At 35.2% G+C, this 17,713-nt stretch overlaps 1 protein-coding gene across 1 annotated transcript in view; it reads left to right on the top strand.

Annotated features, from left to right (window-relative positions):
• Window positions 1–15,763, top strand: part of WDR27 (WD repeat domain 27) — a 91,826-nt gene extending 76,063 nt beyond the window's left edge. The window contains exon 24 of the mRNA XM_036381445.2: window positions 14,998–15,763. Within this exon, the coding sequence (XP_036237338.1) occupies window positions 14,998–15,045 (48 nt within the window). The 3' untranslated portion in view covers window positions 15,046–15,763. The remainder of the gene's footprint in view (window positions 1–14,997) is intronic.
• The last annotated feature ends 1,950 nt before the right edge of the window (window positions 15,764–17,713 follow it).

Raw genomic sequence — 17,713 nt, 5'->3', positions numbered from 1 at the left:
AATTGTCCAGAGAGGTTATGGAGTCTCCCTCACTGGAGATGTTCAAGAACCATCTGGACACAATCCTGTGCCACGTGCTCTAGAATGACCCTGCTTGAGCAGGGAGGTTGGACCAGATGTCCCACTGTGGTCCCTTCCTGCCTGACCCATTCTGTGATTGTATGGCTCTGTGATATTTATGTAGGTGTGCACAAAGGATCCAGCCTTGCTTTAGTCACACTAGGCTTAAACTCATCAGTGGAGTTCTAACAAGCCAGCTTGTGGTCTTGGACAGTTAAACTTTTATTCCAGCACTGTAAATGAGCTAATGCTTCTTGTCAACCTTACTAACTCCCTGGAAGGTCACACCAAACTAACACGGCTACATTGCTTCCGAGCTCACATATGTAAGACTGTGTTGCTCTATGCTAAACTCTATGAACCTGCCTTGTTTCTCTGTTCACAGAGGGATAACTCTTAATTTCATGCCTTCAAGTTCTTCATTTTTGTTTCTATGATGATATAAACAGCAGACTTCTTAGAAGACTTACAGTTGTTTTAAAAATGTGGTTAAATTTAACGTATGCAGTCCAATCACCCCCTGGGTTGCTAACGCAAATGTTTTTATATGTATATTTGAGGCAGAGAACGCTAAATGAGCTTGTTACTTGACTTGCTACATTTAAAGTTCTCACTTGGCTGTACAAATCATGCATTTAGGAAAAGCACATTTTAAGAAACCTATTAATCTAGCTTCTCTACTGTTTTTACTCTGTGAGCTAAGAAGTTCCAGGAAACTAATTCTGGTTAGTCTTCTGTTAGTGTTCTGAGTGTTTCGAGAGTGTATATTATTTTAGTAATTGGTTTTGTTCCAAATTGCAATGTGATGTTGCATTTTTTCCTGCAGAACATTTCTCCATATTTGCAATTTTGAAAAGTTAACAGAAATTGGTAAATATCCAATGCTCTGGAAATTAGATTATTGAAAATGTGTGTTTTCCGTGTGGCTTGCTAGCTAGAGGAAATGTTTATAATGATGCATATTTATTGCCTTCCATATTTTATAGGATTGTAGTCAAAAACATTAGTAGGAATCTGCATACTTTCCAATGACGTACTAGAAAATAAATTAAAACATAATTTTAAAAAATGTTTTGCATTTAAAAAAAAATTCATTTCAACTTTTCATTGTGATATATTGTATATGCTGTTCAAAAGATATTAGCTTAATGAGGAACTGATAAAAAGCAAATGTTATCATTTGTAGGAACTTCAGATATAATCCTCATTTCCCAAATGGCATCAAACAACTCTAAATAATTGTTTATAAATAATCTTCATATTATGAAATAAATATTTCCACATGTAGAGCCTACTGTTGCATGATAAAATTGCAATGGTGAGGAATCTTAAAATTTCACCTTTGCCAAGTTTATTTCACCTACCTGAAAGATTAAACTTCCTAATTTAATAAAGTTAATATGGAAAGTGAAAAGTGAAATCAGTTCACATTTCCTCTCTATTGTACCTTGCATCTGTTGGTGGAGAAGTGAAGAGTATTCCAGATGTGATGACATACTCTTTGTAAAAGTGCAAGGTAAAAAAACATGTACACCCTCATCAAATATTTTTCACAGGAATAGGAAACTATTGAAGAGACATGTTTAAGTCTTAGTCATTAAGACTTAATGAGATTTAAATACAGATGAGACTTAAATACAGATTTAAATAATGATTTAATGAGACAATGATTTGATGAGACTTAAACACAGATATTAAGATTTAAAGGTGAATCTGCACAAGATTTCAATAATCTTAAAAGTTTCTTTATAAAATTAACTATGATCACAACAGGACTAGAGTTTTCTTTCATATTCTGTATTATATTATGAAACTTGGACTATATTTATGAGTTCAAGAAAAAAAATACTTTTAGAAATATCTTACCTGCATAAAATATGTAAATTCTCCCTCTTTCCCTCTTGTGATATCCTGAGTGGTTTACCAGGTCTTTCATTCTCTTTGAGAAGGTCCATTTATCAAGAGTCATCTACATTTATATGTCCACAGTTGAGCCCTATTTTGCCATTAAAACTTTGCATCTTGGCCCACTTCTTGTAATTACTAATGTCAACAATTATAATCTCACAATATTAAGACTATTTGAAAAATTTTAAAATAACCATCTGCTGAATGGCAAAAGTGAAATGAATTATGGCCTTCTACTCAAGATGATTTTACGTACTGTGGTGATCATGAATGGAAAATTCACGTCATGCAGCTGATCCTGCTGTAGAGACTTGTAGATGCTTTTTAGCTGCCTACACTGTAACAAATCATCTTCCACTTTTTGACAAGAGAGCTTTTCCATTTTAAGGCAAGAAAGCACTCAGATTTAGGACTTATCCGTGCTTTTTGGTGTGTTAGATTCCAAGTGACAATAGCCCGTGACTCTCAGAATAGAGCCTGTGGGGGCTATAAGGATACACTCACACTGCTGCTAATGAGTCACCTGGTCTCCTTCAGGTACAGACAGTTGTCATGTGTCACTGAGCAGTGGGAAGGTACTTTCTTCTGGTGGTGACATCTCATTATGTTTTATGGCTTTTGGCTGCCAGCAACTGTACTTCATTATATATGGAAAACACATTTGGCTTCTCCTCTTCTTCAAAGTTCATCTTAAGAATTACTTTCAGTAGTTGCTTCCAGAAGTATTTTTGACAAAGTGGAATCTGTTTCATTCTTTCAGAAATTGATAATATAAGACTAGTGCAATGATTTTTTGTGAAATTACATTTCTATTACTGTGATTAGGAAGGTACAATTCTGCAGCTCATGTATAAGGTTGAATTTTAATCTCAGGTTAAACTTTGTTTCATACATATGTTTATGGAAGATGAAAATACAAATTTCATTTTTTTCTACCATTTTAGGCAATATTAATAGACATCTGGAATTATTTTTATTTAATAATTGTATTTTTGCTTTAATAAGTTTCAGAATACATGTCCTAAATGTCATTAGTAAATATTAAGAGGCTTTAGAGAATTTAACTTACATAAAAAGATCATGCTATATTTTTTAGGATAGGGCAGAACTGAAGGTTTTTAGCATTTCCATAATTTAATGTTCTTAACATTGATGGTATTTAAAAAAAATTACATTGATGGTATTAAAAAAATGTATATAGATTAACTCAGTACATCTCAGTAGTAAATTTTTCAGTATAAGCATATAAGAAGATTTGTAACTAATAATTGTTTTTTTTTCTTTATTTAAATTGTTAGCCCAGAAGTAAACTAAAACTGAGCAAAATTTAGGATGCCTCAAGCCACTGTGGTAATTGCTAAATATTCTAATGATATGTCTGATTTTCTACCCCTTTCTTTTAGCAACCAATCTGATACATTTTATTTCAAAATATTTTGAACTATGGTGCCAATTTAAAATGTATATGTAAGTACACTGAAAAAATACATCCACCTGCAGTTAATTTTAACTGGGTCTAGATCTGCCAGGCACAAATTACTTCATTATGCTGCTTTGGGCCTCTGTGATCAGTACTTAGCACCTAATTAAAAAAAAAGAAAAATGTTGTTCTTTCTCAAAGCTTTTGTAATACAGACTTTATGCCACTTGGAGAAATTTTGTCAATATCATATGGGGATAGAAACAACACTATTCAGGATGAATCATATTGATAATTTCCTTTTACTCTTGCATTTTTTTTGAAAATGTTGAATGCAAGAAGTAATAGAAATACTTTCATACAAAAGGCTTACTCTTTTTATAATTGTCTGTCTTTTGTGATACATCATTTCATAATGAAGTGACTATTTAAAATATGGAAATTCCATGAGAATATCTGAGTTTTGGTAAAAAAATACCACAGTATACTCTGTGTAAACATGTTGAATCATTTGAGTGTGGAATAATAAAAGAAGAAGTGTGAGGCTATTAAATTCTGATACAAGCTTCAGTTTTAGAAAGAAAAATCCATTCCTCTGGTGTTTCAAGGCTAATTAGGGGTGTAAAACTACTTCTTTGAAGAGGAATGCCTGATTACACTTGTGTGGCTAGGTTTGCGTGAAAGAATTTTGATTTTAGTGCATTTTCCTGTGAGCTAATGTCCAGATTTTGAAGTGGAATTTGAAATTATACACCTGAGTGGGATGCTAGTAAAAACTCTTTTTCATTTTTTCCTCAGTTTATTTAGTTACTGAGTGAAGAGACAGGATTGTAATGTCAATGATGTCATGCAAACATTAGTAGCCTCAGAGATTATGGCAGGCTTTTGAAGAATGTCTGAGATTACATTTAAGTTGTTTCAAACCCATCATTAAAACAAATGATCTGGAAAACATTCCTGATCATTTGTCCAGCCATGTAAGTTCCAAGTGTATTTTGCAGACTTTCAAAAGTTGCTATTGTAAGGATAGAGTACAAGTGTTTTCTACATTAAAAATTTATTTAAAGTACCACTAATTATGCATATTTTTAATTTAATTGGATTTTGCTTTGATCTCTGCAAGTTTGGCTAGTCCTGCCACTTTCTTTCTCATATAATGATTGAACCAAATAACTGCACAGTGCTCTTTGTTGTTTTTCATCATGCAGTATCTTCAGATCCCTGCTTCACCAACCTAATATCACAAAATCATAGAAAGGTTGAGATTGGAAGAAGCAGCTGGAGGTCATCCAGTCCAATCCCTCAAGATCAAGCTGGCCACCTGCAGCCGGTTGTTCAGAGCCATGTCCAGTCAGCTTTTGGATATCTTCCAGAATGGAGGCTCCACAATGGGGCCTCCATTTGCTCTCTGTGCAAATGGACAGCAATCTGACTGCAAGATGGCCTTCAATAAGCTGTAATTATGACAACCCTTTTGTTACAATGACCCACATTAAAAGTGGATGTGTGACTGAAAAAATCAGCAGCCAGATTAGCAACTTTTTGATTGTGCAATGTTGTGTCTGCTGCACAGTACTTGAGATAGAGAACTATGGAGAAGGGAGAATTGCCTGAAATCCTGAAATAATGGGGAACCTCAGTAGAATTCTCTAGTCCATGCATGAAACTTTCAAAAAGTATTCCTAGAGAAACAACAATGACAGAAAAACTTAAAATCTCTTTCGTAATTTCCTGCCTAGTAATCAATGAGTGAGGACCTGGAACAGACTTCTAGTTGGAAGTTTTGGGATAGAAAGACTTTTAATTGCAGAATGGATCTTGATTATATATGAAACAGATAAACATTTCTTGATCTAGAATACTCTTTTCATTCTATGTCCTATGCTTACTTCACGGTGAAATGTCAGTGCAGGTTATTATTTAGGTCATCTGGAAATGAATGATGCTGCCAACTCCTGCACATAACTGCAGCCACATGCCATAACCTATCCTGGAGGTTCCCTTCCTAGTGCCAGCTCCTTTTGTGTAGCATCAGTTCTTTGGTAGTACCCAAAACCATGCACGTCCTGGTCTAACAGTGTTAGCTGTTTGAAGTATATAGACATACAGAGACACAGACACACAGAGAAATATGTATATATATGAAGTGAATATTAAATAAAACATTCAGAATCTAAAAGGAAAAAATCCTCTATGAATTGCAGTAATCAGCCAATAGATACAGCAATGCAGGCCATAAAAACTATTTTCAGGAACATGTTCCAGACTATGAATCCTGAGTGAAGTGAGCTTCCCACTGCCTAATCCTGGGTAAAGAGCCAAACCCTGGGAAAGGATGGAAGTTAAGACATCTCTTTATTTTCATGGTTCCTCTGTTGTCTCTGTTGGCAAACATCTTCCTACTCTGTGTGCTGGTATGGATTCCTTTTTGAGGTGCTTACTTTTCTTCTGCTGTTTTATGGACAACTGAGGTGACCATCTAAAGAATGAATTCCATGGTGGAATTTTTTGGTAGAAGGACCATTTGCAGCTGAGACGAAACTGACTATGATATGACTCAAAGCAATGAAAAAGTGGAGTTACAACATGGAAACCAGTAGAATTATCCAGTTTAAATCTGGTTAGGAATGAGAATCTGCTCCTTAGTCTTTCTTTATTCTTGCAATTGAAAATATTTTTGCGGTGTTCCTATTTCACATCTCAATCTCTGCAGGATTTTAAAGCTCTGTGAGTCTCTTTTTATGGCTACAAAACAGATGAAGCAGTCAACATGAATACCTAAAGCAGAAGTCATAATCTTCGTTGGTGGTATAAACCACAAAACCTAGAAATCATTTCCAGCTCTTTGTAGTTGATGGTGACTTTCCTTTCAGTTCCAATGGGAGCATGGCTTCATCCAGGAACATTGAAACAGTTCAGCTTTTTTATCAGAAAACAAAGAAGTGCTGATTCTGAGTATGAACTATCAAAGGAAATAAATTCCAGATATGAATGCTTACAGGCTGTTTAGATACTGTAAATTTAGAACATATTGTAAAATTTTAGGTTGGGTTAGTCTAACAATGAATAGGTTTATTTCTTCTAGAGTTTTTATGTTTACGAATCAGTGAAGTAAGACATTATAAGCTTCCTCAGTGTAATATCCTGAGGCAAGCCAGCTGTATTTTAAATAGTGTTGTGTGTTTTTGTATGTAAATTGATGTGTATTTATAAGGACATAGTAATATTAACATAGCACTCTTGTTTAAATGCATATTCTGAACCTTTTTGGGTTCAGTAAAAAAGGCTCTGAGGTACTTTTTTTCTGAAGCACAACCAGTTCTTTATCTGAAACACAACCAATACATAACCAACTTTTAAAGCTTGAAGAAAGTAACAATAAACTCTATGTATGTGTATGGATATGTGTAAATGCCCATAAAAACATGAATTGGTAATTTATGGCATGATTTTACCTAAAAGCAGAGGAAATGTTCATGGTATGTTTTTAATCTCTTATTGATGTTGATGTAAAGGAAAGAAAATGGAAGCCAAAGAAGAATTAGCAGTGGTAATGAGACATAGGAATAGAAATTATTTTATCTGTGACAGAAATAAGATTGAAATAGCTTCAGGTGATTAGCATGGTACCTCTAATTAAGGTAAATTAGAAACCCGTTTCTTGGAATACAGGCATAATTGGCACATGAAGTCATCCTATTTGTTGCCAAGTTTTGCACTAAGTGCATTGAATGAGGGATGGCAACATATGAATGTCAGACATCAATCAATTTTTGTAGTTTATTCAGTCTACATCAGTGGTGCTGAATCACTGCGTGGGACACTAGCAAGTTTTGGACATTGCATTTCAGGAAATGCTCTACTGGCCTCAAGAAATGGTATCTATTATTGACTCCAGTAGGCTTGATGCAAGCACAAGTTAGCCTTTGCCAAGGAAAGCCAAACTTCTATGTACAAGGCAGCCAAGTACCATATTTGTCAGTTTGAGGAATAATATGTGAAGAATAGTACGTCACAAATTGCATCATGGATGAGCAAAACATCAAAATCACTCATCATTCTCATCTTACATGATGAGTGAAACAATTTTGATTCTTATGTTGTCTGTAGAAACTGTGTCTCAAGCATTGATAGTACTGTGCTGCTTTCTCTGTGGCCTTCAGAAGCCCTTGCTCTAGACTAGATTTTTCCCTTGTCATGAATTAGCTGTGCTCTGTGTGGATTCCCAGAGCAGGAAGTATTGCTGTGCTACAATCAGACACATTGACATTTGACTTCTGATGTAAGAACCAGTGTGGATTATTGTGTAATTTGGGACTGGACATAAGATGGGGTCTCCCACCCTCTCACTGAGGATGCTGTGCATGCTTAGGGTGTGGGGACAGTGTAGAATTCTGGAATAAAATATTGAAGACTGCAGAAACTAGGAATGTTCCTTGCTGTAAGATTTTGGTGTCTGAGATATGTTTTCTTTGTGTTCTGGACCCACATCAGCTCTGTTTTTCAAACAAGTCAAAATACTGCAAAATTCCTAATTTGATAGTAAATTTGCTAATTAATTTAGTGGAAGTATAATTAAGTAATCTGAGGTAAGGGTCAGCTTTCTGTGCATCTGAAATCTGGTAAGGAAAGTCAGAACTGATGAAGTGGCTTACTATCCATACTGTAAATTAAAGATCTTAATTACGCTCCTGGCCCACAAGAAGTCAGTTGGAGTTTTGGCAACGGAAAAAATCCCTGCCTTAGATATGGGGGCCTGTTTATTAATTTAAATAAAGCTGAATGTTTTTATGAATGAAAAGACAGAGGTTGCCTGAACCTCAGATGGGAGCAGGAATTAGACATGAATGGCTAAGTCTTGTTTTGAAGTTTCTTCTCCTTTTTGACTTGAATACTTTTATCAATATTGATGTGTTTTATTCCTCTTCTCTGTTCTTAGCCTAGGAAAAGATTAAATAAGTTATTCCATCTTACTGGGTTTTGATCTTTCCAGTTACAGTTCTTCCTTATGAACTTCTATGTCTGTAGTTTCTTAGTTTTAGACCTGAGACATGCAGTAAGACGTTTACTGCCTTTTAAACAAATGTTCACCAAGCAACTCAGTTTATCTACTAGAAAGAAAATATAATTTACTGGTAATTTTTTCCTAGTTATTTAGGTTGAGGAAAAAAACCCAAAATGATAAAATGAAGGAAATCTAGAGTGTTTAGAGATTGATAGAAGAAAAAAGCAAGCAAGCAAACAACAGCAACAAAAAACAAAACAAAACAAAAAAACCCAAAACCCAGAAAACCCAAAAAACACCCTACACTACCAAACTCAGTATTTCCAGATTTGTGAACATAATTTGAAATGGATCTTACATAACTGTAGTGAAGAGTCCAAGAACAAGTTGATCAATTAATTTTAACACATCAAAAGAATTATTGGGAGTTACTAGTTTTACTTGCCTATAAAAATGTAATTTAAAATGAAATAGATGAGAATTCTGCTTTTAATAAGCACATAAATAATATTTATTAAAGGCCGACAGCAAAGAAATGCAGTGCTGAAGTGCTGAAGTAGGTAATACTTTTAAAAGCATTATGCTTTAGAGAAACTTCCCAGGAGGTTCCAGATGAATTTAATCTGAGTCTTAAGGGAAGGCAAAAGGTTTTAAAACTAAAGTAATGAGATGGGAAAACAGAATGGACAGCACTGAGTGAAGGTGGCCCTGGGTGACTGGTCAGGCTTATCACAAACTTGGTGGCAGAAGGGTAATCAGGAGAGGCACTGCAGTACATGCCTACAGAGTGTGCAGGGAACACAGACTGCACCTTGCTGGCAGTGGAGTTATGCTTTACATTAAAGACAGCATAGAAGAGAGGCAAATTAATAAACTTCAACAATAATGAGTCCTGAAGAGGCTGAAATTCCAGTCCTATATGGGAAGAATAGAATATTTGTATACCTGTTTATCTTTAAATCTATCTGTTCATTTGTTTATGGATTTGTAACTGTGGATCAGTTACATTTTCATAATTCTTTTGATGGGATTTGGCACATATAGGTTGTGTGGAAAAATATTTTTATTCCTTGGCCTCTCTACAGCCCCAGTTTACTAACTTTGAGACATTGTTTTCCTCTTATGACTTTAATCTGTTGAATAATTTGACTTTCTATAAAATTATCCTTCCTATCAATTCTAGAAAAAACTCTTTAAGGCAAAAAGCCTGCCTAGAGCATCTCTATATGAACAGCATCAGTGGGTCCTTTAACAGCTGTTTAATGTCTTATTCATGGTGGCCTCAGATATTGAGTCCCTCAGAATAGGCAAGCCACCTCTGATATGCAGAGCATATCAAATACAGGAACTAGAGACACTAAAATTGATCAACCCTATCCATGCACTGAGCATAATTGGAGGGAAAATGTGAGCATGTCATCTGCAGGTACTATAAAAACTGAAATGCTCACTTTGAGTGACACCACCTGTACTTACCCCTGTATGGTTATGCGTGCATGATACACCCCAAGGAATTATGGTTGAAAGCTCTTAACCTGTTTTTTGTATTTTCTTCTCAATTCTCATTTCTGCAATAGGAGAGCTATTTAAGAATAAAAGTTTCTGTCTTCTGTTTGAAAAAACCCCATGTGGCTTTGATCTAGCTGCTGAATGCTTAAGAGTGCGGCTGTCAAATTAAACACTCATCTTTCAAGAAAACAAATCTTTCCAAAGTGCTACTTACATGTCTTCTGTTCTTGGCTTAAACTACAAAATCAGAGTTGGTAAAGCCTTCATGCACTATAGATCATAAAGGTGATGAATTCTTCATTGCTTTAGACTCCACTTTCTGAACAGAAAAAATATAGTAAAATCCAATTCCATAATGTCTCCTTTTCCTGTTGCTCTTGCTTGTTGGTAGTTGTGAAACAAATGCAAAATTCAAGATCATTGGTTCTACTTATGGCCTCCTTTTTTCATAGGATAGTTTGAATAATGAAAGCTGAAAATACTAACCTCCTAAAAACTATATTCCCATCTGTTCTGCTTAGATACTGGACTTTTGGCCAGATGATACTTTTTGCTGTGCAGCTTGTGTATTTCTAAAAAATTTGTGTCTCTACTTGCATATTATGCATACTTATACTAACTGAAGGAAAACAAAAGGATGTTATGTACCTGTGATGTGAAACCAGCTGAAATTGCTTTGATTCTTTTTATTTCCGGAAATAAAATGGAATGTCTTGAAGCCTTCCCTGTATACATACACATATATGCATATGTGTGTTGTGTGAAATATTAAAACAAAATATTAGTTTGATGCATTTCTATACAAATTCAACTGTTTGTGTTTGTGGCTTAAGAAAATCCAGGTATCTAATTTGCAGCATGGTCTTCGGGGTTTTTTTTTGGTGTGGTATCACTGCAGAAACAAATTTCCCTCCAACCAAAGTTAATTCTAGAAAAATATATACATTGTATTAATATGAAAGGTAATGCAGTAGACAATGTCTTGAAAATCATACTGTTAATTTAACTCACAGCCTTCCAACACTGCATGTCACTGGTTGAGCTTAAATATCCAATAAACTTTTATATGTTGTGCAGACCATGAGGTAGAAGAGAGCTGTGTTCAAGAACTTGTTCTCCTCCCCATTCTGGTGCCAAATGTCATAGGTACTTTTAAAAGTTTGAATTTTTTTTGTTAAAAGCTCAAAATGCACAGAACTTCAGTCTTGTCCTCTGTCCTTCTTGAAGGTCTTTTCTTCCCTCATAAAATCTATTGATATAGAAAATAGTCTACACTTTCATAATATTCCATAACATTCTAATGTTTGTCCCATAGGAAGCTTTTACATAGGTGTCAAATTATTCACAGGACTGATGCCAAGATTTGAATATGTAATAGTAAGACATAATTAGTTTGGGAATTTGGTTTGTTTTTATTTTTATTTTTTTCCCTTTTTTAATTATGAGTAGTATATTGACTTAACTACTATAGAGATTTCAAGTATAATGTAAAACACAATTTTGGAGCAGCATGTTTGGGAGCTGAGGGGTTTGAATGAAGTAACATGTTTGCATTATTTGGAAATGTAATGTTGGCATAAGTTAAACTGTTAAAAGAAATCTTATTGAGATTTCTATGGATTATAAATACAGTTGAGAACACTATTAATCAATTTTAATAGCTCTTAAGTGTGATAAATCAGGAATTTCAAGGGTCCTACAGGCTAGTTTTTTAGTAACTGTTATTATCTGTGTTAATACGAATTGGAATTAGCTTTCTCCTGTTATTATACTGCTATTATACTATTAACTAAAATTTCTATACTGCTTGAACACAAATCTGGCAGAGTTCAAGAAGCATTTGGACAATGCTCTTGGACACATAGTGTAACACTTGGGGATAGTGCAGGACCAGGAGTTGAACTCAATTACCCATGTGAGACACTTCCAACTCAGCATACTCTGTGATTCTATGAAGTGTGCCACTTACATAAGTGAATATGCTCTTTCAGCAGTCAGGCATAGGCATTTATTCTAATATCTGAAGGCTAAACTGGATGCCCTGTGAGTGTGTATTAGCAATTTAGTTTGGATCAGAGATGTGCTTTTGAATCTGCCAGTTGTCCCTACTTATCCCACTTCACTTCTCATTGCTGTATCCTTAGTGTGGGTGCATTTTGGGCTTGTCTCTGACAACATCCAACTAGAAAATGAACTCAGTGTCTAACAGACTTTCAATCGATTGTACCAGAGCAGAGCTAGTTTACATCAACTCATATAATGTCTAAATATATAACCCAAGAAAAAAACTCATTCTAAGGACAAAAATTATCAATAACACTGAAAGAATTCAGGATGCTAATGATTAATTGATGCCATCAAACCCTCAATTTTTAATGAAATCTTTCTTTAAGCATTAGGCTTTTTTTTGGTATTATGAGTATTAACTGCCTAATGATTGGTTTATTTTTGTTAGGCTTTTGAAACATTAGTTGAGCTAAATAAAGACTACTGGCTCTGTATATAGGTATATTCCTTTTGTTTGTGGCAAGATATTGAGTGTAACACTTCTCTGGAGAATGGTGCAGTCAAAGACCAACCCCATTTTATCAATAGCCAAGGAAAATAGGTGAAAAGGTAAGAGAAAGGGGAAAGGAAGGAGAAGGACTTGAGAGACAGCAGTTTAGAGCATATGACCAACAAGGAGGGATCATAAAGCCAGGACGTGGGCATTTTTAGTTCAGCCAACAATTCAGTGATGGGTTTGGTACTACCAAAAGTGTGGAAGTGATTAGTTGGAGTAGAAAGATAATTTTTTATGGTTAATAAAAGCTGAAGGTCCCTGGAGGCAGAATGTAATAGCTGTGTAGAGAATACATCTAGCAGGTGGAAGCCAAGCTGTGTTTCAGTACTGTCAGAGGACATCACAGAAGGAATGACTGCACATTGCAGTTTTTGAGGTTCAAGTTGGACATTAGGGAAAAAAATTGAAAGACAACTAAGACGGCACTTAAACACTGGAATGAGTTGTGAAATTTCATTGAATTTTTTCAAGATTTAGCCAGACAAAGCCATAGCTAAGCTCATCTAATGTTTTAAGTAGTTCCACCTAGAGACCAGGAAGATAGACAAGATGACCTCCTTGTAAAACTTCATTTCATTTAAAATTATTTTATTTTAATTTGAAAGCTAAACAGGGTTTCTATATGATCTCCTCTTATAGAATAGAATGAATCTCTGATTTTTTCAGGTTACGTTAGTTTTCTTTTGATAACATGAAATAATAAAACCTTTTTTTTTTCATGCACACAATAAATGGCTACAAAAATTTAGAAAGGACACATTATTTAGGTATTTTACATTTATATAATCTTTCCAGTATGTCCTGGTTTTGGCAGAGACAGAGTTAATTTTCTTCCTAGTAGGTGAAGTGTTTTGGATTTAGTATGAGAATAATGTTGATAACACACTGATGTTTTAGTCACTGCCAAGTAATGTTTACACCAAGTCAAGGATTTTTCAGCTTCTCCTGCTCTGCCAGGAAGAAGGCTGGAAGGGCAGAAGAAGTTGTGAGGGACACAGCCAGGACAGGTGACTCAAACTGGCCAAAGGGATATCTATACCATATGATGCCATGCTCAGTGTATATAAACTGAGGGGAAAGCTGGCTTAGTGCATCTGCTTGCAAAGTGTCCAGCCATTGGTCAGTGAGTGGTGAGTGTTGTGATCACTTGTTTTGTACATTATAATTCTTTCATCATTATTGTTATCATTAACATTATTGTTATTTTCTTCCTTTAGTGTCCAATTAAACTGTCTTCATCTCAACCCATAAACTTTCGCATTTTTATTTTCTGATTCTCTGCCCCAGCCCCCTCGGGGTAGAGCGAGTGAGTAAGCAAGAGGCTGTGTGGTGCTTAGTTGCTGTCTGGGGTTAAATAAAAACACAACAGTAAGTTGCGGAGGTAGATAAAGACATATTGGAAGTCTTTGGAAATATGTTATTATCTTAGATAGCTGTAAAAAGTAGAGTTGCAGAAATTAGATTGGATGGTTCTGGATATTCTATACTTTCAGGTTACTTAAGTGAGAGTTAGAAAAAGAAAAATAAGGGAATATAAATCAGTGTCTTGAGAGTCAACACTTAGGAGAGATTAGAAGAATTGATCATTGGAGATATTGAAAGAGGGAATACAAACCCAAGAAGATAATTCATTGACCACAGAGTTCCTTTATCCAGAGGAATAAAACAAATAAGTCAATGTATCAAAGAAAGAACAGATCAAGAAAAATGAGGATGCAAAAAGTTACCCAAATGAACTTGTCAGTGCATGAGCAGCCTATTTGGTTCCAGCCCTTCATATTTTTCATCAGTGGTGAGAAATAACTGTAAATCTTAATATGCAAGACCTAAACACCTTGAATTTTTAATGACTAATAAGTGGTGTCATTTGTAGATTGTCCCTTTCCTTCTGAGATACAGCAGGTTTTCAAGTGCTTGTTTGTAGAGTAAGTGCAGAAAATAGTATTGCCTCTTATTTTATAATTAAGATTTTCTCAGCCTAGTGAAAGAAAGCTAATGCAGCTGAAGGCTCTTTATGCATGTCTTCAAGACTTGCCCCTTCATAAAATTTTTCAACATACTTTCTTACAAAGGAAATTCTTACTCTACACTTAACACCAATAAAAATCAGAAAACTGTATTTGTTGGTATGCCTGATTTAATTCACAGTATTTTCCATCTTCATTTATTCCAGCTCATTTTCTTATTTCTTCCATATTCTCTTCTTGAGTCATACACAGTGAAGTCTGTTTGACTTTCTATGTGGTTTTAACATATGCTTCAGTTTTACAGACTGTTGATGTGTTAGCGGATGTTGACACAATTTTGAAAATAGCTGGAAAAGAAAAATCTAAGTGAAATGGGATTTTCAGATTAGTTTGGTTGAGAAGAGTCTATGGTGTTTTTATTTTTTTTAACAAATCCTGGACCTCTTAACATAGAAGTAATTTAAATATCATCTTAATGTTCTTCATTTGGTTTGTTGCTCTAAAGCAAACTGCTTACTGGAAAGATCTTCATTAAAGCCACATGTTCTTTTCTTTTGAACTGCAGCTCACCACAGCCACCTTGGATGGCAAACTCCGATTGTTCCTACCCTGATACTCGCCAGCCTGTGGAGCTTTGGCCATGGTACCCTGAGAATAATGACTTGCTGAGAGAAAGGAGACTGCTAACTGGCCCGAAGAAAGTGGCATAATATTCCCTTTTAAACTACAGTTTTCTTCTGATGTCATTTTCAGGAAGTTCCTCAAGCTGTTCTCAAAGTTTTTCTGCTGTACAGTCTGTTACCCTTACTGCAAAAATAAGGGTGAAAGATAACGAAAAGGATGAGACTACTCATTCTGACTTCATTCTAGCAAATCACCACAGATGTGGCTTTCAAAGGTCTTCTTGGGTTCTTATGGTCAGGTGCATTCTGTAGTGCTTTGCTAGACAGGGGACTACTTTAGTCTAGACTGAAAATTCAAGTAAAATAATAAGTGTTCCATTTTTAAAGCTAGATCTGTTTGTGACAAATTTTTAAATTAACCTGACAGAAAGAAGGATTGTATGTCTTTCTGAAATGCCATGAGATTTCTTCTGTTATACTTCTTTGGGGTTACTGGAATCTTTGGGGTTACTGGAATCAGCATGGATGTTGTTTGAGGTTAGAATTTTGCCAGCTTGCTATTTATACCACATTCTGTAAATTTCTTAGGAAATATGTTACAAAATTCTTCTCTTTAAAAGAAACTATTTCTTTTTTTTAAATAACTGTTAAATATTTTCAAAAATGTTAAAATAATATGAAAATAAAATTATCAGAAAAAAATGTTCATTTTAGTCTTCATAGGTTACTTGTCTTGCTCTTAGAAAACAGTTTTTAGGCAACTTTTTTTGGGGGGGGGGTTGGCCAGTCTCACTCTTCATTGGCTTTAGCTAAGAGTAGAGAGCATGTATGTGACTGGTGAAGGGAGATGCAGTTTTTATTTTCCTTGCAAAATTGTGCTGCCTTTTCAAAGTTAAATTTCCCAGAACAGAATTTATTGATCAGATTACTTAAAAAAAAAAAATAAAAGAAAAGTTGGAGTTATTACCCTACATCCACTTTAACACCAATCAGTAAAGCCAGATCATTTTCAGTACTGTAAAGAATGTTTTATTTAATAGATGTACTTAATTCATGCATTTAATTTTAAGTATAAGTAGATCAAGTTATTTCTATAAACTGTTTAGTTTCCATTAAGCATTCTTTTGTAAAGTATTTAGTAGTTTTTTGCAGAGCAAAATCATACAGTGGTAGGATACATGGTATCATATCCAGGTATTCTCCTATTCTCTAGAACACAGTGGTCTCATCAATGACTATAGGAGTGTAGTGCAGCCTGATCATACTCACAAGAACTCTGAATATCAGAATCAGGTTTTGCATGAGCAAAGAAAATGTGAAATAACCCACTTCAACACTTTTAAATAATTTTTCAGTTCAAAATCAGATTAACCAAGAAGTCATGCTCTATGTTGCAGCTAAATGCTAGTATGCTCCACTCACAAATTATCAACAAGATTTAAATTTTAATTTCCACCAAAGGGATCCTCAGGATGGTCTTTTTCAAACGTAATTTAGCTAATTTTCTCATCTGCATGCTGTGGATTCCACGTTAAGAGTCACTATCAAATACAGAAGACAGCCCATAGCTGTATTGGCAAGTTAAGTGTTTCTGAGCCATGGGTCACTACTTAGTAGTGACTGACTCTTCAGCAAGGCTGAAATATCTGCCAAAGGGCTGTGACCTGTAATTATGACTATTTTTTTTTTAAGCACCAAATTTTTTGACAGAAGAATGATTCTCAGGCCTAAGGTAGAGGACACACGGAAAAACTGTGAATTTTTGCTGCAAGCATGGAGGTAGTCACAATCCCCACTGGACTGAAATAAAAGGGAAATGACACCGGCAAGGGGGGCTATTTACAGACGTGAACGAGACGGGGCTGCTGTGGAAAGTGTCTTGAGCTGTTTATTTTTCAGCATCAGTCTCATTACATGATTATGACAATGGGAAGATGCTAGCAGCTCACATTCCAGGCGGCAGGCCAAAAAACTTAATGTTACAACTTCCTTTATAAGCTTCTTGACCAATCACACAAAGCAAAAGCATATTGACAGTAGTTCTATCCAATCACCATAAGCACACGTGCCTTTGGTTAAAACAATGCTTGCTTATTTCGAATACAATACCTACTTGTAAGCCTCAATGCACAGCGCTCCATTATTAAGCTTTAACCTTCCTAATATTTTGCTAGATAAACTTTCTGCAGCTTAGAGAGCTATTCAGACAGTGTTAATACACAGGCCATTGTTCTATTTGCCCTTGCTTTTTCTATAGTTTAAATAATTTTTCTGCTGACCTATCTCATGGCTGCTGCTTTAGCTCTACTCACAGTTCTGTTGTATCTGAGGCCTGCCTTTTGCAGCCTTCCCCAAAACCCTCTAATTCTATGGATTCCCACAGGAAATACTTCCATTTTCTACATCTCTTACCTTCCAGAACTAACTGCTGTTAGTGCCCAGTCAGACAGTGTGTATCCTCAAAACCTCTCATAATCTTGAGCTAGTTTGATCTCTGAAGGAGGAACTCTTCTTCCAAACATATGGTGTTATCTCTCTTTCCTTAAAGTGAGACTCAGCTGTATTCTGGTTTCTTTTTTTATCAAGGACTTTTTCTGGATAGAAAACTCTTTGGGGCATTTTGGCTGTGACCACTGCATCATCAATCCGGGATGAATA

The sequence above is a fragment of the Molothrus ater genome, chromosome 3 (genome assembly GCF_012460135.2).
Source record: "Molothrus ater isolate BHLD 08-10-18 breed brown headed cowbird chromosome 3, BPBGC_Mater_1.1, whole genome shotgun sequence".
NCBI lineage: Eukaryota > Metazoa > Chordata > Aves > Passeriformes > Icteridae > Molothrus > Molothrus ater.
The sequence above is the reverse complement of the archived record's forward strand: the minus strand, read 5'-3'. Positions and strand labels throughout refer to the sequence as shown.